Below are 25,284 nucleotides of genomic sequence, written 5' to 3'. Positions count from 1 at the left end.
TTTTCACTTTATGATGTCACTAGTACATACACGCGGTCTGCCACATTGTCGAAATCTCCCCAGTGCTTGAATCCTTTGAGCACCTTCCTGGGATTGTGTTCTGGTGATGCCCTTGCTGCTCCCAGTATATCGTGTTTCACTTGTGAGGCTCTCCATTGCCACGCATGTACAGAGTTGGAGAGTGATGTTGATGGAAGAGACCAACAAGGAAGCCAGACCGAGAATCAATCCAATATGTCGCTGGTATAAGCTGTGAATGGTGGTGTGGGCTGCAGTGTTCAGTGGGGTAAGGAAAATGGAAAACTGTATCAAATACTTACCATCTGACCATCACACCTATTTAAGTTTGTTGGACATTCCATATCTATTAATAAAGAGTTGAGCCAATGACCTCCAGCCCTCCATGGCCATTAATATAGAGTTGCACTCCCCTCAAGGCCATTAATATGTAATTCCCTACCTTTGTGGCCTCAACTTCTTCCACTTTTCTGAGAAGGCTTTCCACAAGATTTTGAAAGGTTGTATGTGGGAATTTGTGACCATATGTGAGGTTTAGGTACTGATATTGGATGAGAAGCCCTGACTCCCCATCTGCATTCCAGTTCATCCCAAAGGTATTGCGTAGGGTTGAGGTCAGGGCTCTGTACAGGATACTCAAGTTCCTCCACACCAAACTGGTCACATCATGTCCTTATGGATCTGGCTTTGTACACTGGGGCACAGTCATGATGGAACAGAAAAGGGTCTTTCCAAAACTGCTACCACAAGGCTGTAAGAGCACAATTGTCTACAATATCTTTGCTGTAGCTTTCAAAGTACCCTTCACTAGAAACCATGGGCATTAATATAGAGTTGGTACCTAACTCTTCCCTTCCTTCTATCTACGACATCCTCCACTTTTCTGGGAATACTTTCCAGAAGATTTTGGAGGGTGTCTGCGGGAGTTTGTGCCCAATTGTGAGGTCAGGTAGTGATATTGGATAAGAAGACTTGGCTCACAATTGGCATTCCACTTCACCACAAAGGTGTTCCGTAGGGTTAAGGTCGGGGGTTTGTGCAGCACAATCAAGTTCCTCCACACCAAGCTGGCCACACCATGTCTTTATGGAGCTGGCTTTGAACACATGGACACAGTAATGCTGGAATAGGAAAGAGTCTTCACCAAACTGTTACCACAAGGTTAGAAGAGCACAACTGTCTAGAACAGCCTTTCTCAACACAGAGGAACTCTTGAAATAACTCTCCAATCTCAGGGAACCCTTGCCAAAATGACTATATCTACAACTTATAATACATTAGTATGAAGGTCAGTGGGAAGAATGCTCCTTACACTTGTAATCATTGGGAAGAATCCCCCTTTACAGATAGCTAAAAGGATCAATTGTGTCAGTGGGAACTTATCTGAGGGGCAGAAATTTCTCCTTTCTCAAGGAACCCCTAGCAACCTCTGGAGAAACCCTAGAGTTCCGCTGAACCCTGGTTGAGAAACCCTAGTCTAGAATGTCTTTGTATGATGTAGTATTAACAGTGCCCTTCACTGGAGACACCTGGACGTAATCATTTGGAGGGGTTTCACATACTTTTGGCCATATAATGTACAAATGTATGATGTTTTTTTTTTTTTTAATCTGCCAAAAATTGTATTTGCTGAAGACAGGGCTCCAGCAAAAGACTGTACGGCTATGAGACCTGGATTGTGAGGCCGTAAAAGAGTGTTTTAGCCCCTGCAGCTCTGTCCAGGAGACCCCTCATTTTATACTGCAGGAAGCTGGTTAAAGGTATTGTCTGATAAATATTTTCCTCGAATAGGTCTCCCTTCCAAAGATGAATTAGGGGGTCTTAACCAATTTAAACCCAAGGCCAACAATTCAGTAGAGGTCTTCTAATCCTTAAACATGTGACACCGATGATGAGGCTTGCCTCCTGCTCTTGGTGGAGGATAGGCAGAAAGATCTTGCCAAAGCATGTGCTCACAGTCACAGGGTTCCTGAGCAGAGTGTGGTCACTTTACAGAAGCTGAACAATCATTACTTTGGTCCCAGCTGAATCTCTGCCGTAAAGCTGTTTTATTATATGTTGTCTTTTCCTGCTGCTCTCCATGTACACACATAAATTAGCCCTGAAGAAGGGAATCCCCAAAACACATCTAGTTACCACTAGATCTTCAATAAAATATCCAACCTAATTGGGGAAACGCTGCTTCTTTTAAATTCTTCACTCATTTAGACTATAAGCTTTGTCCCTCTAAATGGAGTGAAGCACTCACGATTCCACATTCATTCTCATCAATATATGAGAGGTCCCTAGACCTAATATAGCTTACTGTCCAGCTCACAACGTGGACCTCACGAAAAAGTTGCTTCAAAAGATTTTTTTTGTCTTTTACAACCTGCAGAAAGTCTTGCAGCTGGACAGAGCATTCAAATTGATAAGAATGATGAAGACCAGGAATCAATCCCATGTAAGTCGATATGTTGACATCAGAGAGGTCTGAAGAGTCAAGAAAAGATGAGAGCATCACAATTTAGTATGATGAAGGTTCTGAGCTCCTAAAATGTGCTGGCTGTTCTATTCGACCTCCTATCATGTGCAATCGAGACTTACTAGATTCATGCTAAATGTATTGTGCCCACTATACTCTAGAGACCACTCCAGAGACCCCCAGAGATACACCAACTGACAAAGAGTTGCCTCTTATATTCAAAATTTGGATTTCAAGCTTCATTATTCCTACCTCGGGGTCCAGTGCTTTACCAACATGTTTTCTGTTAAGTCAATGGGTCTCCAAACGTTCCAAACAAAGGGCCAGTTTACTGTCCTTCAGACTTTGGGAGGGCCGGGCTGTGACCAGTGTGAGTAGTAAATGCAATGGCGTCAACAGGAGTAAACAATGACCCAACATTGGTATTAGTGGGAAGAATAGTGCCTGATTGTTGGTATCAGTGGAAGGAATAGTACCCTGTCATTGGTGTCAGTGGGAAGAATAGTGCCCGATCATTGGTGTCATTGGAAGGAATAGTGTCCCATCATTGGTGTTAGTGAGAGGAATAGTGCCCTATTGTTGGTGTCAGTGAGAAGAATAGTGCCCCATCATTGGTGTCAGGGGAAGGAATACTGCCTTGTCATTGGTGTCAGTGGGAAGAATAGTGCCCTATTGGTGTCAGTGGGAGGAATAGTGCCCTATCATTGGTATCAAGGCAAAGAATAGTGCCTCATCATTGGTGTCAGTGGGAGGAAAAGTGCCCTATTGTTGGTATCAGTGGCAGGAATTATGCCCCATTGTTGATGTCAGTGGGAAGTATAGTGGCCAGATAAAGGCAAATAAAGGGCCACATTTGGCCCCATATTTGGGGACCACGGTGTTAAGCCATCAGAGAGGTGAAATGCACAGAAAACCCTACCAGCGATATCCATAAAATCCAGCTTATTTTTGCAGCCCGTTGGAAGAAGCAGTGCTTATTTCTACTCTTAACACTGTCCCTCTATTCCTCTGCGCTACGCCAGCATGGCGTCTCTTTCCATCACTGACAATATGGCTGCTGCCTCATGTTTTGGAAAATGAAATAGGCGGGTCAAGTATTCTGGGGATTGGTTTCAGACAATGGGGCGTGGCTTGTTTTGCTTTAGCCTGTTTTGTCACAGATTTTTATAAAGATGGAGATAGTGCCACTCCAGTGCTTCCCATCATTATGGAAGTATGTACTGCTACCCTTTACCTTATTCCCCCCTGTGGGATTACCTTATCTTCTGTACATGTATTATCATTACCCCATGTGAAAATGTTCTCTAAATAATCCAACAACACTGTACATTTTTTGTGCATATAATTTATTATATACTTGGTAAATGTATGTATGTTTGTGACCCCTTACCCCTCTGGTTGTCTCTAACTGGACATCACACTGGAGGATTTTCAGAATGTTTGTGCCCTAGTGATGAAAACATAATTTTTAGTACATCTGGGGCAGAGCCTGGGTTTGGCTTGGTGCTGGTTTTGGTTGGCTCTGTAGTCGGGCCCGCTCTTGATTGCTTCTCAGAACCTGGTTTATGAAGAATTCGCTCTCCTGTCCCACATCGGTCAGCCGTAGATCAAACTCCAACAGGGTCTTGTTCTCTGACATCCCTTCCAGCAGCTGCTTCCCGCCATCCTGGAGACACAATGGAGATCATATGATGCCAGACATACAGGAACTCCAAAGCTCTCATCAGACTCATAAAATTTGCTGATGCTTCAAGGTAAAGTATGTAATAACATGTACTGCGTATCTGGTGCATTGAGCATCACCATGTAGGCTAATCCTGCTCATGCATCACAATGAGGTCACATCTGATTCCATAGGGCAGAAGGTTACAGAGACTTTACATGCATACAGTGACAGGTTTACTTGAAAGAACCCCTTTCCTCCAGCCCTAACTCTGTGCAACGTGGGGCAGAAGGGGCAGCTGTCCCTGGCCCAGTCATTATTTGGGGCTCAAAGCAGCTGTCCCTTGAGCCCGCACTTATCAAATAGTTGATAAGTGGATTTGGCTATTACTCAGGAGACGAGGGTGGAATTAAATGTTGGGGGGTGCTGGTAACAGGTTGAGTGTTATGTCAGCAGCCTGTGCGGTGATTGGCCAGCTTGGTAAGGTAATTCTTGTCCAGGGAAAGGTCTTGTCAGTCCCAAGCACAGTCACGCTAACCCCTCGTCATGTCCGACAAGCCGCAGACCATCAGCCCACCGAAGAACTTCTTCGTTGGACGGTTCTTCAGGGTGTGCCTGGTGTTCGCATGACATCCTTTGGACACTATCAATGTGAGACCACTGGGGGGGGGGGCAATGCAGGGGACTGTGGATGGATGGAATGGGGTCCTGTGTAATTATGGGGATAGTATGGGGGAGGGGCCTATGTAATAATGGGGGTAATATGGGGGAGGTGAAGCCTGGTCAGGACACATCAAACTAAAGACAGTTTGATCTCCTCTTCTATTTTCTTAACTAACGATAAAAAGTTAGAACTTGGACACTCACTGAGGACCTATTTTTACAGCATGTGCACTTATTGAGGACCTATTTTTACAGCGTGGACAGTTATTGAGGACCTATTTTTGGAGCGTGGACACTCACTGAGGACCTATTTTTAGAGCGTGGACTCTTATTGAGGACCTATTTTTTACAGCGTGGACACTCACTGAGGACCTATTTTTAGAGCGTGGACACTTATTGAGGACCTATTTTTTACAGCGTGGACACTCACTGAGGACCTATTTTTACAGCGTGGGCACTCACTGAGGACCTATTTTTAGAGCATGGACACTTTTTGAGGATCTATTTTTGGAGCATGGACACTCACTGAGGACCTATTTTTGGAGCGTAGACACTCACTAAGGACCTATTTTATACAGCGTGGTTGCTCACTGGCGACCCATTTTTGCAGCGTGGACACTCACTTAGGGCTCGTTCATATGCGCTTTGAACTCTGAAGAGCGCTCTGCATTTGGATCACTCTGCAGAGATGATATAAAAGGCGGTGAGGCGTGTGATAGACTTACCCAGGACAGAGGCTTTTGGAGGGGACTGAATGCTAGCCTCTTGCCTACTGCCCTGGCTTTTAAGGGAACACTACTTTTTGTGAGGCGTATGTCTGCGGACGCTTGGAGTAATGTTACTTTGGATTCAAGTCCATGTTTCCCCAAGACACACAGACTCTGGGATCCATTTTAAGGGCCTATATGCCACATTTCCAGCAAGGATGGCTTCACACTGTGTGACTCATAGCAGATGCGGATGTCATCAGCAAGCCACCTATCTGGGGTTGTCTGCTATAATGTGTTTATTGCAAGTAGGTCTAGTGTGCCTCTTAAGGGTCTTGAAAAAAAAAAATTAAAAGTCAGCAGCTACAAATACTGCAGCTGCTGACTTTTAATAATCGGACACTTACCTGTCCCAGGGTCCAGCGATGCGGGGGAACGAAGCCCTGCTCGTCGCCCCCTCCTCTCTGCAGCGCCGGCATTGTCACTGTGGGCGCCCGGCTGTGCACGCACTGTGCATGCGCGAGCCGCGCTGTGCGCTGTAACTGGCCAGGCAATCATTTGGGATCTGTGACGTGTCCCAGATGATTGCCGAGAGGGAAGGGGGAGAGGTGATCTTCCTTCCGGCGCCACGGTGCCCCGGGAGGAAGTGGGAGCTGGTACCCTCTAAAAAGAGGGTTCCCCCCCCTCCCCCCAAAAAAAATTTACATGCCAAATGTGGCATGTCAGGGGGTCACCTTCCCTTAAAGCGGAAGTTCCATTTTTGGGTGGAACTCTGCTTTAACTCAACTATTGTCTACTAGCACACTACCCTTGTGGGATGTGTTTATACTTATGATAATGTACATTGTAATTTTTGAGCTAGCTGACGGCAAGTCTGACCTGAATAGTCTGGGTGGGCATGGAGACATCCGGGTGTCTAATTAAGGTCATGTTTGTAGTATATGTCGGTTGTTGTAATTATTTTCCTGTGTGCAGGTTGTATTGTTAGGGTAATATGATCAGGAGGGGGGAATGTCCTCCTGGGGTGCATTCTTGTTCAAATAAACAGTTCTTATTCTGGTTTACTCCAAAACTGATGTTGTCTAGTTCTTGGGGTGACTATAGCCAGATTCATTGGCCTTGTGTTCCAGAGCTTTGGGAAGCAGCTTCTTGGCCGAGATACTCAGTTAGGGTGTCTGGATTCTGTCACGAGGAGGCGCTGTATTTCCTCCTCACCGCTTGCATTAACCGCTTGATCCCTGCACTAGTGCGCCACAACAGACAGGGGTTATAATTCCTGCTGCTGCTGAGTCATGTATACACCCTTGGCCACTGTCTCTGCAGCAAAGGGGAAGCAGTTAGGGGTGGGGGGGTCAGATCAAAGTGTGGCTAAACAGCAGGTTGGCTCGCAACCTCACATGTGAACAAGCTTTTAGGACCTATTTTTGAAACATGGACACTCCTTGTAAAAGCGTGGACTCTCGCTTAGGGCTCGTTTATATGCGCTTTGATCTCTGAAGAGCGTTCCGCATTTGGATCACTCTTCAGAGATCATTTAACAAGCCCTTAGGATCTATTTTTGGAGTGTGGGCACTCGCTGAGAAGCTATTTGAAAAGAAAGGGCATAGGTACCACAATACGCATCAACCAATTAAGCAATACAGGTGCAATCACTTGAACAGTTCCCGCCCCTGGAACCTCTCCTCGAATGCGTTTCACTCGAAAGGGCTTACTTCTAGAGTGAAATGCGTTAGAAGTGAAGTCCCAGGGGGTGGGGACTGTTGCAGTGACTGTCAACATCACACAGATTGTAGTTTATTGAAGCGGTATGCGGAGAGTTACCTTTTCTGGTGTACGCTGACAGGGGTTTTAATTCTTACTTATGCCAAGTTAAAGTGGAACTTAACCCTTCTATCTTTTACAGTCAAGGAGCTGCCATCTTTTTTTTTTTCCATTATTTTTCCCCCCAAGGAGCTCTGCAGAGGTAACCTCAGATCTCCGCTCTCTGAATTCTGACAGCTCAGACAAGCTTTATAAATTCTGCACTTTGAACAGCTGTAGAGAAGAGAAGACTGCAGATAAACAGGTACAACTTACGTAGGAGGATTTGTTTCATCTCTGTGTATCACCTGAGGCCAGTCACTGCACTGGGTATATGTAAGGACTTACAACCACTTTAATTACTAAAATATTTGTCTACAGGGAACTGTTCTAACTGTCTTTGGGGATTCTGGGAGGATATTTATTGGGATTGGTTGAACTTCAAAGACACATGCACCTATATATCTGCAGTGCAGATCACCACCAGGTAAGGCTGAGTCGGGCACATACCAATCCAATGCGGTTGCTGGAGAGGCTGATACTCTTGAGTGTGGTGTTCTGGGTGAGGACGTGTGCCAGGACAGTTGCAGTGGGTTCAGACAGCTCGTTGCTCCCCAGATGCAGAGTTACTAGGGTGGTGTTTTTCAGCAGAGCGTTAGAGAGCTCCTGGCCACCCTCATCCCCGATGTGGTTCAGGCGTAGATTCAGCGTATTGAGGACGGTGTTTTTGGACAAGGCGTGAGCAATGGCCTTAGCTCCATGCAGACCCACGTTGTTGTTGCACAGGTTGAGGACCTGAAGCTGGCTCTGGTTCAGCAGTTTGCCGATAGCACGAGCTCCGCGGTCTGAGATCTGGTTGTGTGACAGGTCAAGGTGAACCAGAAATGGATGGTCTAGTAAACTCCTGATCAGGATACGGGCCTTGTCATCATCCACTTTACTTTTGTGCAACCTGAAGACCTGGAATATGTGGGGAGAATCGTTAGTAGGAAAAGGCAATAGTAATACTAATTAGTAAGGTCGGGTTCACATATGTGCGGGTTCGTGCCTGGGGTTCGATGCGTGTCTGTTCACCGATTCAGGTGCGGCGATTCAATTCCAAATTTTTGTCCTGAATTCACACCTGAACCGAACCCAAACACGCACAGAACCCTTCTTCAATCCTGACCGCGGCCCCCCCGACATTTGTGAACCCGCTCCATTGAGAGCCAGTCACACTCGCATGTCATGCCAATTAGTTGCGGGGAAACCCACATCCAATTTGCATATGTGTGAACCCAGTCTAATAGTAATAGTAATACTAATTAGTAATAGTAATACTAGTTAGTAATATTAATAGTAATGCTAATTAGTGATAGTAATAGTAATACTAATTAGTAGGAGGGAGGATGTTTGTGAAAAATGGAGCTGAGAAAAAGAGAGCCAAACTTACAGCAACCAATTAGAAAAAGAGAGCCATGCTTACAGCGACCAATCAGAAAAAGAGAGCTGTGTTTCCAGCGACCAATCAGAAAAAGAGAGCTGTGCTTACAGTGACCAGAGAAGGAGAGCTGTGCTTACAGCGACCAATCAGAAAAAGAGAGCTGTGCTTACAGTGACCAGAGAAGGAGAGCTGTGCTTACAGCGACCAATCAGAAAAAGAGTGCTGTGCTTACAACAGTCAATTAGAAAAAGAGAGCAATGATTTCAATGACCCGTTAGAAAAAGAGAGTCATGCTTATAGCAACCAATCACAAAAAGAGAGCTGTGCTTACAGCAAAAAAATAGAAAAAGGCATGCTTACCATTCTCAAACACATACTAGATATCTAACCTAGGTTATACCAACACTTGGGGTTTGGAGGGTGCAGCTGTCCCTGGGCCCTTTAGGTGAGGGGGCCGAGGCATCATTTCTTTATTTCTCTGTCCAGGCATTACATTCTAAAACCAGCATTTCTTTTATTTAAACCACTTCTATGCTATTAATGGTTCTCTGGGTTTCTATAAGGCACATGTGTCAAACACAAGACCTGTGGGCCAAATCTGACTCACCAGGCCATTTCATGTGGCCCTCGCACCTCTCCTGCAACTGTGGCAACCCCCTCGTCTCTGCCCCCACCTTGTAGTTGGCAGCATAGGGAGGACAGAACTCTTCCTACAGATCCTGTGCTTCTCTGTGCAACCCCAGCACCCCCCGTCTCCCCTGGTCTCAGCGTTCAGCAGACTCTGGCAGCTGATTTCAGCCCTCCTCTAGTCCTCCTGCAGACCCTGCACTTTCTGCCTCCCAACTCTGCCCCCCCAGCTTCTTCCCAGCAGCAGCACAAGGTAAGGGGGGTGCGCTGTGATGTAAGGGATGGTGGGGGACCCTTTACTTCTCATGGTGCAGGGGCTCTTGACATCTGATGTAAGGGGACTGGGGTGCTCTGGACATCTGGTCTTACAAATGCTACTGGGCCTTTGAGGGCAATCGTATTGCTGATACGGATCGTGAAGAAAACGAGTTTGACACCCCTGCTCTAAGGGAAGCTAGAACCCATTTTATTAAATATAAGTGGAGGAGGACTTGTGAAGAACACATGATCAGTTAGCTTTCAGAATGCCATGATAGCCCCAAAAGCTCGAAAGATCTACAGGGCTGGATCCAGAAGGAAATGGACTTAGCTTCCAAATACTAACTGGACTTCTTTTATTATTATTGTTGTTTATATATCTCACTAGCTGCCCCTGCCAGTGCTCCATCCTACCCTCCCAGGACAGTTATTGCTGTTGTAGGTCTGTCAAAGTTCTCATAACCTTACCAGAACAAGATTGCAGAGCCTTTCAGAATCCTAAAGCCACATTCCACATTTAACTGTTGGTCCAAGTGTGATTGGAAACACTATTAGGTGTGGAAAAGGGGTGTGCTGCAGCTCCTCAGAGCCAATCGCTTACCTTCAGGTCTCTGAAGGTCTTGAAGGTGTCAGCCAGCAGATTGCAGTCCCGCTCTGTGAACCTAAAGAGGTTCCACTCAAAGTTCATGCCACAACCTTTAACCCCATAGACAAGGTGCAGTTCCTCTAGACAATGTAGTGAATTGGCTATGAGGTTGAAATCAAAGTGGTCCATGGAGGGAAGGTCACCACCGACCTCACTTCCTTCATCAGAGATCTCATCACACTCCTCGTCCCTCCTGATCTCCACCCTCACCGGTGGCAGCAGCTGCTGGATGTCCAACCTCTTCACATAGTCCTTGCTGAGCTCAACAGCCTCACAGATGGTCCGTATCTCGGTCACATCAGGTATAAAGCGTTCAATGAGGTTCTCCAGGTGTCTCTCGAAGAATAACCTTTTCCAGCTAGAGCCATAGCGGGAGACGTCACAGACAGGCCAACGTTCAACACAACAACGTCTCCAGTATTCTTCATAACTGATCAGATTTGCCGTCACCTGAAGGGGTAGTGAGGTGGAGAGAGCGTCCAAGACTTTGACCCTGTGCTTCGGGAGTAACTTATCCAGAATAGGTTTATCTGTAGACATTTAACAGAAAGAGAATTGTTCAGACAAGTAACACCATAAGCAAAACAATTTTTGTATAAATAGTGAAAGTGATTATTAAAAGGGACCTCATGAATATGAATCAAACTACACATCAAATAAAGTGCTAAGTGGTTAGCACTTCCGCCTAACAGCACTGGGGTAGTTGTTTTGAATCCCAAATACGACTCCGCCTGCCTAGAGTTTGCACATTCTCCCTGTGTCTGCGTGGGTTTCCTACTGAGAACATACTGTATATTCCTTAGTTCCTTTCTCACCAGCCTCAGCTGCACAGATGAATGAATAGGAAGCGCTCAGAGGCTTCCTGTTCAGTCACAAACGGAAGCATAGTAAACCAAGTTTACGATGCATCAGTGATGAATGTACACAGGCGTGATCAGTACCGATCGCTTACTGTGTTCATTCAGGAAAGAAAGGAGCCAGTAAATATGACATATTTACCTCCCCCTGCGCTCTCCATTCTGAAACCAATCCTCCGTGTGCCCGCAGCAGCCGGCAGGAGAGGAGAGAAGGGTGTATGTATTTGTATTTACTACACAAATTCCATTTTTTTTATCCATAAGAAGCTCACTTTCATTCTTGAGGATTCTCACTCGAAATTTAAAAAAATCTGGGACCCCTGGATAACTTACAATGCCCATCTGAACATAGATCGTACCCTACTCTCGGTATGAAGACCCCTACTGTTAAAATCTGCTATGTTCATTTAATGGTCCACACAGGACTACCCCCCACTCTTTACATTGGTGATCAGTGAGAAGAATGTTCCTTACATTGGTGATCAGTGGGAAGAATCCTCCTTACATTGGTGATCAGTGAGAAGAACGCTCCTTACATTGGTGATCAGTGAGAAGAATGCTCCTTACATTGGTGATCAGTGGGAAGAATGATCCTTACATTGGTGATCAGTGGGAAGAATGTTCCTTACATTGGTGGTCAGTGAGAAGAATGTTCCTTACATTGGTGATCAGTGGGAAGAATGTTCCTTACATTGGTGATCAGTGAGAAGAATGTTCCTTACATTGGTAATCAGTGGGAAAAATGTTCTTTACATTGGTGATCAGTGAGAAGAATGTTCCTTACATTGGTGATCAGTGAGAAGAATGTTCCTTACATTGATGATCAGTGGGAAGAATGTTCCTTACATTGGTGATCAGTGGGAAGAATGTTCCTTACATTGGTGATCAGTGAGAAGAATGTTCCTTACATTGGTGATCAGTGAGAAGAATGTCCCTTACATTGGTGATCAGTGAGAAGAATGTTCCTTACATTGGTGATCAGTGAGAAGAATGCTTCTTACATTGGTGATCAGTGGGAAGAATGCTCCTTACATTGGTGATCAGTGAGAAGAATGCTTCTTACATTGGTGATCAGTGAGAAGAATGTTCCTTACATTGGTAATCAGTGGGAAAAATGTTCTTTACATTGGTGATCAGTGAGAAGAATGTTCCTTACATTGGTGATCAGTGAGAAGAATGCTTCTTACATTGGTGATCAGTGGGAAGAATGTTCCTTACATTGGTGATCAGTGAGAAGAATGTTCCTTACATTGGTGATCAGTGAGAAGAATGTTCCTTACATTGGTGATCAGTGAGAAGAATGCTTCTTACATTGGTGATCAGTGGGAAGAATGCTCCTTACATTGGTGATCAGTGGGAAGAATGCTCCTTACATTGGTGATCAGTGGGAAGAATGTTCCTTACATTGGTGATCAGTGAGAAGAATGTTCCTTACATTGGTGGTCAGTGAGAAGAATGTTCCTTACATTGGTGATCAGTGGGAAGAATGTTCCTTACATTGGTGATCAGTGAGAAGAATGTCCCTTACATTGGTGATCAGTGGGAAGAATGTTCCTTACATTGGTGATCAGTGGGAAGAATGTTCCTTACATTGGTGATCAGTGAGAAGAATGATCCTTACATTGGTGATCAGTGGGAAGAATGTTCCTTACATTGGTGATCAGTGAGAAGAATGTTCCTTACATTGGTGATCAGTGAGAAGAATGTCCCTTACATTGGTGATCAGTGAGAAGAATGTTCCTTACATTGGTGATCAGTGGGAAGAATGCTTCTTACATTGGTGATCAGTGGGAAGAATGCTCCTTACATTGGTGATCAGTGAGAAGAATGCTTCTTACATTGGTGATCAGTGAGAAGAATGTTCCTTACATTGGTAATCAGTGGGAAAAATGTTCTTTACATTGGTGATCAGTGAGAAGAATGTTCCTTACATTGGTGATCAGTGAGAAGAATGCTTCTTACATTGGTGATCAGTGGGAAGAATGTTCCTTACATTGGTGATCAGTGAGAAGAATGTTCCTTACATTGGTGATCAGTGAGAAGAATGTTCCTTACATTGGTGATCAGTGAGAAGAATGCTTCTTACATTGGTGATCAGTGGGAAGAATGCTCCTTACATTGGTGATCAGTGGGAAGAATGTTCCTTACATTGGTGATCAGTGAGAAGAATGTTCCTTACATTGGTGGTCAGTGAGAAGAATGTTCCTTACATTGGTGATCAGTGGGAAGAATGTTCCTTACATTGGTGATCAGTGAGAAGAATGTCCCTTACATTGGTGATCAGTGAGAAGAATGTTCCATACATTGGTGATCAGTGGGAAGAATTCTCCTTACATTGGTGATCAGTGGGAAGAATGTCCCTTACATTGGTGATCAGTGAGAAGAATGTCCCTTACATTGGTGATCAGTGAGAAGAATGTCCCTTACATTGGTGATCAGTGAGAAGAATGTTCCTTACACTGGTGATCAGTGAGAAGAATGTTCCTTACATTGGTGATCAGTGGGAAGAATGTTCCTTACATTGGTGATCAGTGGGAAGAATGTTCCTTACATTGGTGATCAGTGAGAAGAATGATCCTTACATTGGTGATCAGTGGGAAGAATGTTCCTTACATTGGTGATCAGTGGGAAGAATTCTCCTTACATTGGTGATCAGTGAGAAGAATGATCCTTACATTGGTGATCAGTGGGAAGAATGTTCCTTACATTGGTGATCAGTGGGAAGAATTCTCCTTACATTGGTGGTCAGTGGGAAGAATCCTCCTTACATTGGTGATCAGTGGGAAGAATGATCCTTACATTGGTGATCAGTGAGAAGAATGTCCCTTACATTGGTGATCAGTGGGAAGAATGTTCCTTACATTGGTGATCAGTGAGAAGAATGTCCCTTACATTGGTGATCAGTGAGAAGAATGTTCCTTACATTGGTGGTCAGTGGGAAGAATGTCCCTTACATTGGTGATCAGTGGGAAGAATGTCCCTTACATTGGTGATCAGTGAGAAGAATTTTCTCTCCTTTAAATAATAATACAAGGTGGTCCAAAATTGCCCAGGAATCACGGAAGAAAAACATCTGTAAAAGGTTCCCAATGACCATAGTAAATGTAGGAAAAGCCGCAAGTTTTGATGTCATTCATAATGCATGAGTATCATAACCACAAACTCCCAGGAGGCAAGGAGGATAAAGGCCTATTGTCCTAGTGAAAATTATGTATTTGTATTTACTACACAAATTCCATTTTTTTTATCCATAAGAAGCTCACTTTCATTCTTGAGGATTCTCACTCGAAATTTAAAAAAATCTGGGACCCCTGGATAACTTACAATGCCCATCTGAACATAGATCGTACCCTACTCTCGGTATGAAGACCCCTACTGTTAAAATCTGCTATGTTCATTTAATGGTCCACACAGGACTACCCCCCACTCTTTACATTGGTGATCAGTGAGAAGAATGTTCCTTACATTGGTGATCAGTGAGAAGAACGCTCCTTACATTGGTGATCAGTGAGAAGAATGATCCTTACATTGGTGATCAGTGAGAAGAATGTTCCTTACATTGGTGATCAGTGGGAAGAATGTTCCTTACATTGGTGATCAGTGGGAAGAATGTTCCTTACATTGGTGATCAGTGAGAAGAATGTTCCTTACATTGGTAATCAGTGGGAAAAATGTTCTTTACATTGGTGATCAGTGAGAAGAATGTTCCTTACATTGGTGATCAGTGAGAAGAATGTTCCTTACATTGGTGATCAGTGGGAAGAATGATCCTTACATTGGTGATCAGTGAGAAGAATGTTCCTTACATTGGTGATCAGTAGGAAGAATGTTCCTTACATTGGTGGTCAGTGGGAAGAATGTTCCTTACATTGGTGATCAGTAGGAAGAATGTTCCTTACATTGGTGGTCAGTGGGAAGAATGTTCCTTACATTGGTGATCAGTGGGAAGAATGATCCTTACATTGGTGATCAGTGGGAAGAATGTTCCTTACATTGGTGGTCAGTGAGAAGAATGTTCCTTACATTGGTGATCAGTGAGAAGAATGTTCCTTACATTGGTGATCAGTAGGAAGAATGTTCCTTACATTGGTGGTCAGTGGGAAGAATGTTCCTTACATTGGTGATCAGTGGGAAGAATGATCCTTACATTGGTGATCAGTGGGAAGAATGTTCCTTACATTGGTGGTCAGTGAGAAGAATGTTCCTTACATTGGTGATCAGTGGGAAGAATGTTCCTTACATTGGTGATCAGTGAGAAGAATGCTTCTTACATTGGTGATCAGTGGGAAGAATGTTCCTTACATTGGTGATCAGTGGGAAGAATGATCCTTACATTGGTGATCAGTGGGAAGAATGTTCCTTACATTGGTGATCAGTGGGAAGAATTCTCCTTACATTGGTGGTCAGTGGGAAGAATCCTCCTTACATTGGTGGTCAGTGGGAAGAATGTCCCTTACATTGGTGATCAGTGGGAAGAATGATCCTTACATTGGTGATCAGTGGGAAGAATGCTCCTTACATTGGTGGTCAGTGGGAAGAATGTCCCTTACATTGGTGATCAGTGGGAAGAATGTCCCTTACATTGGTGATCAGTGAGAAGAATGTCCCTTACATTGGTGATCAGAGGGAAGAATAATCCTTACATTGGTGATCAGTGAGAAGAATGTTCCTTACATTGGTGCTCAGTGGGAAGAATGTTCCTTACATTGGTGATCAGTGAGAAGAATGTTCCTTACATTGGTGATCAGTGAGAAGAATGTTTCTTACATTGGTGATCAGTGAGAAGAATGTTCCTTACATTGGTGATCAGTGAGAAGAATGTTCCTTACATTGGTGGTCAGTGGGAAGAAAGCTCCTTACATAGGTGCCCAGTGAGAAGAATGCCCTTTACAATGGTGGTCACTGGGAAGTATTTACTGTATTTATTGGCGTATAACACTCACTTTTTCACCATGAAAATTGGGTGCAAATAGCGTGTGCGTGTTATACGCCAATACTTCAATTTTAGCTGCCTCGGAGGGGACAGGGAAGGGGGCGGGACGAGCGCCCTCAGATTACATACAGTGAGAAACTTCAGTTTACTTGGTGGCCTCTGTAATAGGAAGTCCCGTCTCCTGGGCCACCATTGGACCACTGTTCTGTCTAACATAGGAGATTCTCACTGTATGTAATCTGTCGTCGCTCGTCCCACCCCCCTCCCTGTCCCCTCTAGGCTGCAGATGGGTATCGATCAGGCTGCACTGATGGCAATGGTGAGGCTGCTGCATTGATGTGGACTGATGAGGCTGCATTGATGGCACTTGTGAGGCTGCAGATGGGCACTAACCCTTATTTTGCTTCAAAGTTTCTTATTTAAAATTTAAGTTTTTTTCCCTGAAACTTCCCTCTTAAAATGAATGTTATACGCCGATTAATACGGTAATTTACATTGGTGGGAAGGGAAGTCCCTCACCATGCCAACATCCAAAATATATATATAAGGATTGAACAAGTCAAAAAATTGGTGGACTTTGTGAGCACATAATGAGAGAGAGAATCAATAAAAAGGTATACATTTTATTACTGCATAATTAAAAAACATATAAACAACATACAAAAAACACCCTTTATAAACACAGTTACCAGTTACCCAATAGTGCAGTTACAGAGGGCTGAATCTAAGGTACAAGGAATGGTTTGGTAATATATCAAAGTAAAAAAGAGATTTTTGATCCAGCAATGCCTCCAAAAACTTGCTTGTCGACGTGTTTCGCTAAAATATTAGCTTCCTCAGGACAGATACTGGGTAGGTGCTGGTATATTTAAAAACAAAGAAGTACATGTATAAGTATTTGTATATATTTATGTAAGTATAACAATAGTTATTACATCATTTCTCCAGGAGGAGTACATATACACAAAAACCAAGTACATATAGACATAACAACATATATCGTTGCCTGGTGAACCTCACAAAACTACACGGACAACAGGAAAGACGAAGTTTCAAATTTCATATATATGTGTGCAGTAATAAAGTACACACATATCATGTGGTCTATGGTAGGTACCACTAAATGAAACAGAAAAATATGCATTATGGAATAGGATGCACCTATACATTTGATTGAAATAAAAAAATTAAAAAATCCCAAAATCAAAAGCAGATTATACTAGGGGCGTGGCTTGGACATGAGACAGTGAGGACGCTTCTCATGTGAGCTCCGGTGTCGGCACCTACTTTATCAGCATTTAACAACTATCTTCTGCATTTTCATACCTATGGCCAGCATGGGAAAGAGATCGGGTAAGCCCCAGCCTAAAAAGGGCACTTTTAAAAACACAATTAAGCGATTTCTCGCTGTGGAGCCCGAGGATCCCACTGAAGCAGACGGACTAGGCCGCTCACCATGTGGGTCGGGAGCGAGCTCCACCTCTCGTCACAGGCCCGAAATCAGACACCGGTCTCCAGTATCCTCCGGCGGTTCAGACGAGGAGAGAAGCCCGACTAGACACTCGGGAGTAGCGGAGCTAATGAGTGGTCTTCCCACGAAATGGGATCTGGCGTCTATGCTTCTTGGTCTGGACAAGGTGATTAAAAAAGAACTATCGGGGGTGAGGGCGGATCTTGCTCAAGTACTGGAGCGCGTGAAAGAGACGGAACAACGTCTCGACAGACACGCAGCAGCAATCAGAGACTTACAATCCTCCACCCGTAACCTCAACCTAGCCCATAGAATGGCGCTCTACAAGATCGAGGACCAGGAAAACCACAACAGGAGGAACAACATCCGTATTAGGGGACTGCCTGAGGCGACTAAGGATGATGACCTAGTAGCTTCCATTCACGGCATTTTCAATAGCCTCCTGGGTAACCCTGCTGATTATCCTCTGAAACTAGATAGGGTCCATCGAGCCCTCCGCCCGCGAAACTGTCCTCTGATACTCCCAGGAATGTCATTTGCCGGGTGCATTACTTAGAGGAAAAAGAACTAATAATGCGAAAAGCAAGAGAGGCAGCTACTCTCGAATTTGACGGAGTAACCCTATCCTTCTTTCCCAACCTCTCCAGGGAAACGCTGGAACGACGGAGAGCGCTCAAGCCCCTCACACAAAAACTGCGAACGGCATCCATTAACTATAGATGGGGATTCCCGGCCGCCCTTATAGCGCACAGGGATGGTAAAACAGCCATTCTCCATTTCCCGGAAGATCTGGATGCATTTTGTATGGATCTCAGCATAGAGCCTCCGGAACTACCAGGTTGGCAAGACACCATACCCACACTTCCCGCTCCATCAGAAATAAAATGGCAGAAAGTCTCTCGGCACCGCCGTTCAGCCACACCAAGCTTTACTTCACAAGTGGGCTGACCACGCTATAGTCTAATCTGCGTATGTTTACTCGACCTCAGCAAGCAAAGTTTTTATCCAGTCAACAGGTTGGGAAAATGTTCCAGATTCCTTGTTTTATTACAGTTCGGTATCTTTTATCATTTACATAAGGTTTATATTATATTTCCTTAAGTTGAGTCACTGTGATTATACCCCTTATGGAGAACTGTTTGCTACCCTAGGTCAGACTGGGTCACGGCCCACAGTTAACGCTATGGGTTGCATTGTTAATCTCAAATGTTGCAAATCTGTTTTCTATGTCGGCGCTGGACCACACAGATGACATATTCCTATCTTAGACATGAGTGGTCTGGGTTCTAAAATGGCACCGCTCCCCACCAAGGGGCGGCAGGGGGCCTGGTATTCCATGGCGGTTATCCCTTTTGGGGTGATGTGCTTTGGTTTGCCGGGCTCCACATCGCCCAGCATATTGCACCACAAGGCTTTGCGTGCACAAAAAAGATGTGTATACAGATGTCTTTTTTATGTTTTTTCTCTTGGTTCCTACTTTCTCTCTCTCTTCCTTTTCTTTTTCCCTCCCCCCTCCCCTTCCAGCCTTGTAAGATGAAGGTGGAGGTTACTTTTTCCCAACGAATCCAATGGCTACGATCAATCTGATTTCCCTCAATGTGAGAGGGCTTCATGCTCCTGGTAAGAGACATTCGTTATATAGAGAACTTAAACGTTTAAGAGGTGACATTGTATTCCTTCAGGAAACCCATCTCACGCATACAACTTCGGTCAAACTTTATGCTCACCACTACCCTACGTGGTATTACAGCCTCTATGATGTCACAAAAGCAAAAGGTGTGGCCATTGGATTCCGGACGGGATCCTCTTTTACCTTGGAAGACACTCTTGTGGATCCATTTGGTAGATTTTTATTCTTAAAGGGCAGTCTGGGTGACTTACCATGTACCTTAGCTAATGTTTACGCCCCGGATCAGGGACAAGCTAGCTTTCTGGCTTCTACTTTATCCAAACTAAGGGATTTTTCCCACAGATGCATAGTTTTGGAAGGAGATTTTAACACTCCCATGGAGCCTTCCCTGGACACACCCCAGGGTAGATCTAGCATTCCCCATAGACGTCTTGCATTTTTACGTAAACAGCTACATGAATCCCAGTTCATAGATGTATGGAGGATAATGCATCCGCGGGAAAAAGACTATATGCACTACTCACATCTTCACAGCTCCCATTCACGTATAGATTACTTTTTCATCAACCATTACCATCTGGAGTTAGTGACCAGTTCTCATATTGAAATTTCAACAATTTCTGATCATGCCCCCATTAGTATGCAAGGTATATATGGATAGGGGCAAGTGGCGCTACCTATGTTGGATACGTACCAGTTATGTGTTAGCTATATAACTGTATATTAACTGTGTGCTCTCCTAGAAGTGAGTTATAAATGTGCTATTACCGAACCGTATATAAGTTGTATATGTGCCCAATGGGATAAATATCCCGTACCAAAGGGTGCAACCAAATTATACAGGTGTACCAACAAAGTATATATATATATATATATATATATATATATATATATATATATATATATATATATATATATACACAGGTGTAGCAGAAAATATCATAAATAGTGAATAGTAGTGACATTAATTATATAAATAATAAGTGTATCAGCACACACCCCCCTCCTAATGTGTAAGGGGTTGACCATATGTTACCAATTCGTTCTTCCAGCTGTATCACTGGCTAGTAGGGAGTCTCTATTCAGTACATACCCAGTACAATGTATTGGTTAAATATATTTCCACCGTGTACAAGTGGCGTGTTAAGCTGGGGGTCCAGTCACAACCCCCTTTCTTTCCATAAGTACAATCAATGTTAATAGAGACCAAGTGTAACGTGTGCCAAAAATATATATATAGATATATACCAAATAAAAAATAAAAAATAAAATAACCAAATGTGTCAAAAATATACCAATTGTGACATAAATATAAAAAATGTAGATAATAAAGATCAATATTGTGAAAGTCCTAGCTTGAAGACAGTTCATTCAAAAATTCCTGCGTAAGGTGACTGTGGTGATAGCAGCAGTTGATGATATCCAGTGACTTAAGAAGACAGATGCAATAGATATGTTGGGAATCATTGATATAGGACAGTAAGATAAAACCTAACCCTGAAGGATAGCTACACTTGGAGTGGAAGCCCCCTAGGGACAACCCCATTGGATTGCAAGAAAACATTGAGGATACTAGATGCTTCTTACCCCTGCAGGGGTGCAGGGAGCTGGTGAGTGGGGACCCTTGAGGGGGAGCACTTAAGTCACTGGATATCATCAACTGCTGTTATCACCACAGTCACCTTACGCAGGAATTTTTGAATGAACTGTCTTCAAGCTAGGACTTTCACAATATTGATCTTTATTATCTACATTTTTTTATATTTATGTCACAATTGGTATATTTTTGACACATTTGGTTATTTTATTTTTTATTTTTTATTTGGTATATATCTATATATATATTTTTGGCACACGTTACACTTGGTCTCTATTAACATTGATTGTACTTATGGAAAGAAAGGGGGTTGTGACTGGACCCCCAGCTTAACACGCCACTTGTACACGGTGGAAATATATTTAACCAATACATTGTACTGGGTATGTACTGAATAGAGACTCCCTACTAGCCAGTGATACAGCTGGAAGAACGAATTGGTAACATATGGTCAACCCCTTACACATTAGGAGGGGGGTGTGTGCTGATACACTTATTATTTATATAATTAATGTCACTACTATTCACTATTTATGATATTTTCTGCTACACCTTTATATATATATATACTTTGTTGGTACACCTGTATAATTTGGTTGCACCCTTTGGTACGGGATATTTATCCCATTGGGCACATATACAACTTATATACGGTTCGGTAATAGCACATTTATAACTCACTTCTAGGAGAGCACACAGTTAATATACAGTTATATAGCTAACACATAACTGGTACGTATCCAACATAGGTAGCGCCACTTGCCCCTATCCATATATACCTTGCATACTAATGGGGGCATGATCAGAAATTGTTGAAATTTCAATATGAGAACTGGTCACTAACTCCAGATGGTAATGGTTGATGAAAAAGTAATCTATACGTGAATGGGAGCTGTGAAGATGTGAGTAGTGCATATAGTCTTTTTCCCGCGGATGCATTATCCTCCATACATCTATGAACTGGGATTCATGTAGCTGTTTACGTAAAAATGCAAGACGTCTATGGGGAATGCTAGATCTACCCTGGGGTGTGTCCAGGGAAGGCTCCATGGGAGTGTTAAAATCTCCTTCCAAAACTATGCATCTGTGGGAAAAATCCCTTAGTTTGGATAAAGTAGAAGCCAGAAAGCTAGCTTGTCCCTGATCCGGGGCGTAAACATTAGCTAAGGTACATGGTAAGTCACCCAGACTGCCCTTTAAGAATAAAAATCTACCAAATGGATCCACAAGAGTGTCTTCCAAGGTAAAAGAGGATCCCGTCCGGAATCCAATGGCCACACCTTTTGCTTTTGTGACATCATAGAGGCTGTAATACCACGTAGGGTAGTGGTGAGCATAAAGTTTGACCGAAGTTGTATGCGTGAGATGGGTTTCCTGAAGGAATACAATGTCACCTCTTAAACGTTTAAGTTCTCTATATAACGAATGTCTCTTACCAGGAGCATGAAGCCCTCTCACATTGAGGGAAATCAGATTGATCGTAGCCATTGGATTCGTTGGGAAAAAGTAACCTCCACCTTCATCTTACAAGGCTGGAAGGGGAGGGGGGAGGGAAAAAGAAAAGGAAGAGAGAGAGAAAGTAGGAACCAAGAGAAAAAACATAAAAAAGACATCTGTATACACATCTTTTTTGTGCACGCAAAGCCTTGTGGTGCAATATGCTGGGCGATGTGGAGCCCGGCAAACCAAAGCACATCACCCCAAAAGGGATAACCGCCATGGAATACCAGGCCCCCTGCCGCCCCTTGGTGGGGAGCGGTGCCATTTTAGAACCCAGACCACTCATGTCTAAGATAGGAATATGTCATCTGTGTGGTCCAGCGCCGACATAGAAAACAGATTTGCAACATTTGAGATTAACAATGCAACCCATAGCGTTAACTGTGGGCCGTGACCCAGTCTGACCTAGGGTAGCAAACAGTTCTCCATAAGGGGTATAATCACAGTGACTCAACTTAAGGAAATATAATATAAACCTTATGTAAATGATAAAAGATAAAGCTAACACATAACTGGTACGTATCCAACATAGGTAGCGCCACTTGCCCCTATATATATATTTACCTTGTATTTCTACCTCATCCTTGTGTGGGTGAGTAAGGGGAGGCTGCAAGCCTTGATCTGTGAGCGCGGAAAAATATTTTTCCCCATTAGTATGCACCTACACATACCGTCCTTACCTAGAAAAACTATGAATTGGAAGTTGAACGACTCACTCATATCTGAGGAAATCGACAGAAAGGAAATTGAGAATGGACTCTCTGTCTATTTCCGGGAGAATGTATCCCCCGAAACGTCCCCTGGGGTTCTTTGGGAAGCCCATAAGGCTTATATAAGGGGAAAGTTAATAGAACTGGGCTCAAGAAAAAAGAAGGAAAGAACACATGCGCTATCACAACTTATTAAAGATATAGGCACTCTTGAGAAGAATCATAAACTTTCTAACTCACCCTTGATCCTTCACTCCCTCACACAGAAAAGGGAAGAATTAAAGGCCCTATTCCATGTGGAAAATACATCCAGATTGCGCATAATATCCCAACAATTTTATGAATGGGGCAACAAACCTAGTCGTCTCTTAGCCTGCTCATTGCGGTAGAAGAAATCGGCTTCTTATATAGCTAAAATAAAGTCTCCTGCGGACATTATGTTGTATAAAACGAATGACATCGCAAAAGAATTTTGTTCCGTTTATCAACAACTTTATAATGTCAGCAAGGGTGTTACAGAGAGGGCGTCCAGGGAAACACTTATTCAAGACTATCGTACACAGGCTAAATTACCTAAGCTCTCCGCTCTAGTGATCGGGGCTCTGGAGGGGGGGGGTTTCCGCCGCGGAGCTCGGGGCGGCACTTAAATTAATGGCTACTGATAAAGCACCAAGCCCTGACGGCTTCACAGTCGCTTATTACCATACATTTGCTGATACCCTGCTCCCATATCTAACATCATATGCTGACTCGATCTCCGCAGGGGGGGGGGGGGGGGCCTTTCGCCCGGAGACACTTCATGCCCACATCACAGTACTTCCCAAACCAGGCAAGGACCCAAGCCTTTGTGGTAGCTATCGCCTAATTTCTTTGTTGAATCTAGATGCTAAAATATATGCTAAAGCGATCGCGACCAGACTGTTACCCTTGCTCCCTCAATGGATCACTAAAGACCAAACGGGATTTATCCCAGGAAGGGAGGCTCGTGACAACTCCCTCAGAACACTATCCCTGATTTCCTATGTACGTAGGTGCTCCCAGCCCACCCTTCTCTTATCTACTGATGCTGAAAAAGCGTTTGATAGGGTGGACTGGGAGTACTTGATGTCAACGTTGTTGCATCTGGGATTAGGACCAAATATGCTAACAAGAATTTCAGCATTATATCAATCACCCTCTGCGCAGCTGAGGATCAATGGTATATTGAGTGAATGTTTCTCCCTCTATAATGGCACCCTTCGGGGTTGTCCCCTCTCACCAATCCTCTTCGCCCTTTCTTTAGAACCCTTTTTAGCGACGATACGCAGCGATCCCAATATTCACGGTATTAAAACGGACACAATGGAGCATAAATATGCGGCATACGCGGACGACATTTTATTTTATATTCAACAACTCCTTATTACTCTCCCCAATCTTATGTCAGCCTTTAATAAGTTTGGAACCCTCTCTAATTTTAAAATTAATCTAGCCAAATCGGAAATCTTAAATATATCAATTCCCTATGGCACGGCCGCAATGTTGAAACCATCTTTTCCTTTCAGCTGGCAACCTCACTCATTAAAATATTTAGGAATATATCTTACATCTAACCTAACCTCTCTGTTTTGTAGGAATTACATACCTTTATTAAACTCAATTAAAACAAATCTACAAAAGTGGACCCAGATGGCTCACTCGTGGCTTAGCCGAATTAGCATTGTGAAAATGAATGTGTTGCCCAGACTGCTCTTCATATTCCAGATGATCCCTTATAAGATTCCCCCTGGCTTTTTTAGACTAGTGCAATCTATGATATGCAAATATGTTTGGAACCGTAAACGACCCACACTTGCTTATAAATGTCTAATCAAGCCAAACGTGAAGGAGGTTTAGCGATACCGGACTTTAAACGTTATTATCTTGCAATTATACTAAACCGGATATCAGATTGGAAATACCATAAGAACTCCAAACTCTGGGTACAGCTGGAAATGGAACTAAGTGGCGCGGACCTATTTCCTTTAATTTGGATACCTAACAGATTTTGCAAATTAGCCCATACAACATCGCCACTCACCAAATCGTCCCTAGCAACATGGGACTCGCTGTGTAAAACACAAAAATGGCGCTACAACTCTCCACTTATGATATTGACTGGTCATGACTACTTCCCACCCGGGAACATGGACCCGAGATTCAGTAACTGGATATCGGATTCTCCTCTTTTGCTACATCAAGTGATCACAGACATGGGAATCCTCCCTATATCTAGACTAATAACAACGACCCCGATATCATTTATGGACCAGTGGAAATATCATCAACTTTCGCAATT

General features: G+C 43.6%; 1 protein-coding gene across 1 annotated transcript in view; it reads right to left on the bottom strand.

Annotated features, from left to right (window-relative positions):
- Positions 1 to 3,824: 3,824 nt before the first annotated feature.
- Positions 3,825 to 25,284, bottom strand: part of DRC5 (dynein regulatory complex subunit 5) — a 40,595-nt gene continuing 19,135 nt past the window's right edge. The window contains exons 2-4 of the mRNA XM_073628727.1: positions 10,225 to 10,799; positions 7,826 to 8,275; positions 3,825 to 4,148 (exon numbers count right to left, since the gene is read on the bottom strand). Coding sequence (XP_073484828.1) covers positions 3,951 to 4,148; positions 7,826 to 8,275; positions 10,225 to 10,799 — 1,223 coding nt within the window. The 3' untranslated portion in view covers positions 3,825 to 3,950. The remainder of the gene's footprint in view (positions 4,149 to 7,825; positions 8,276 to 10,224; positions 10,800 to 25,284) is intronic.

The sequence above is a fragment of the Aquarana catesbeiana genome, linkage group LG04, assembly GCF_042186555.1.
Source record: "Aquarana catesbeiana isolate 2022-GZ linkage group LG04, ASM4218655v1, whole genome shotgun sequence".
In the NCBI taxonomy this organism is placed as follows: domain Eukaryota; kingdom Metazoa; phylum Chordata; class Amphibia; order Anura; family Ranidae; genus Aquarana; species Aquarana catesbeiana.
Note: the sequence above shows the minus strand (reverse complement) of the source record. Positions and strands in the feature narration are given on the sequence as shown.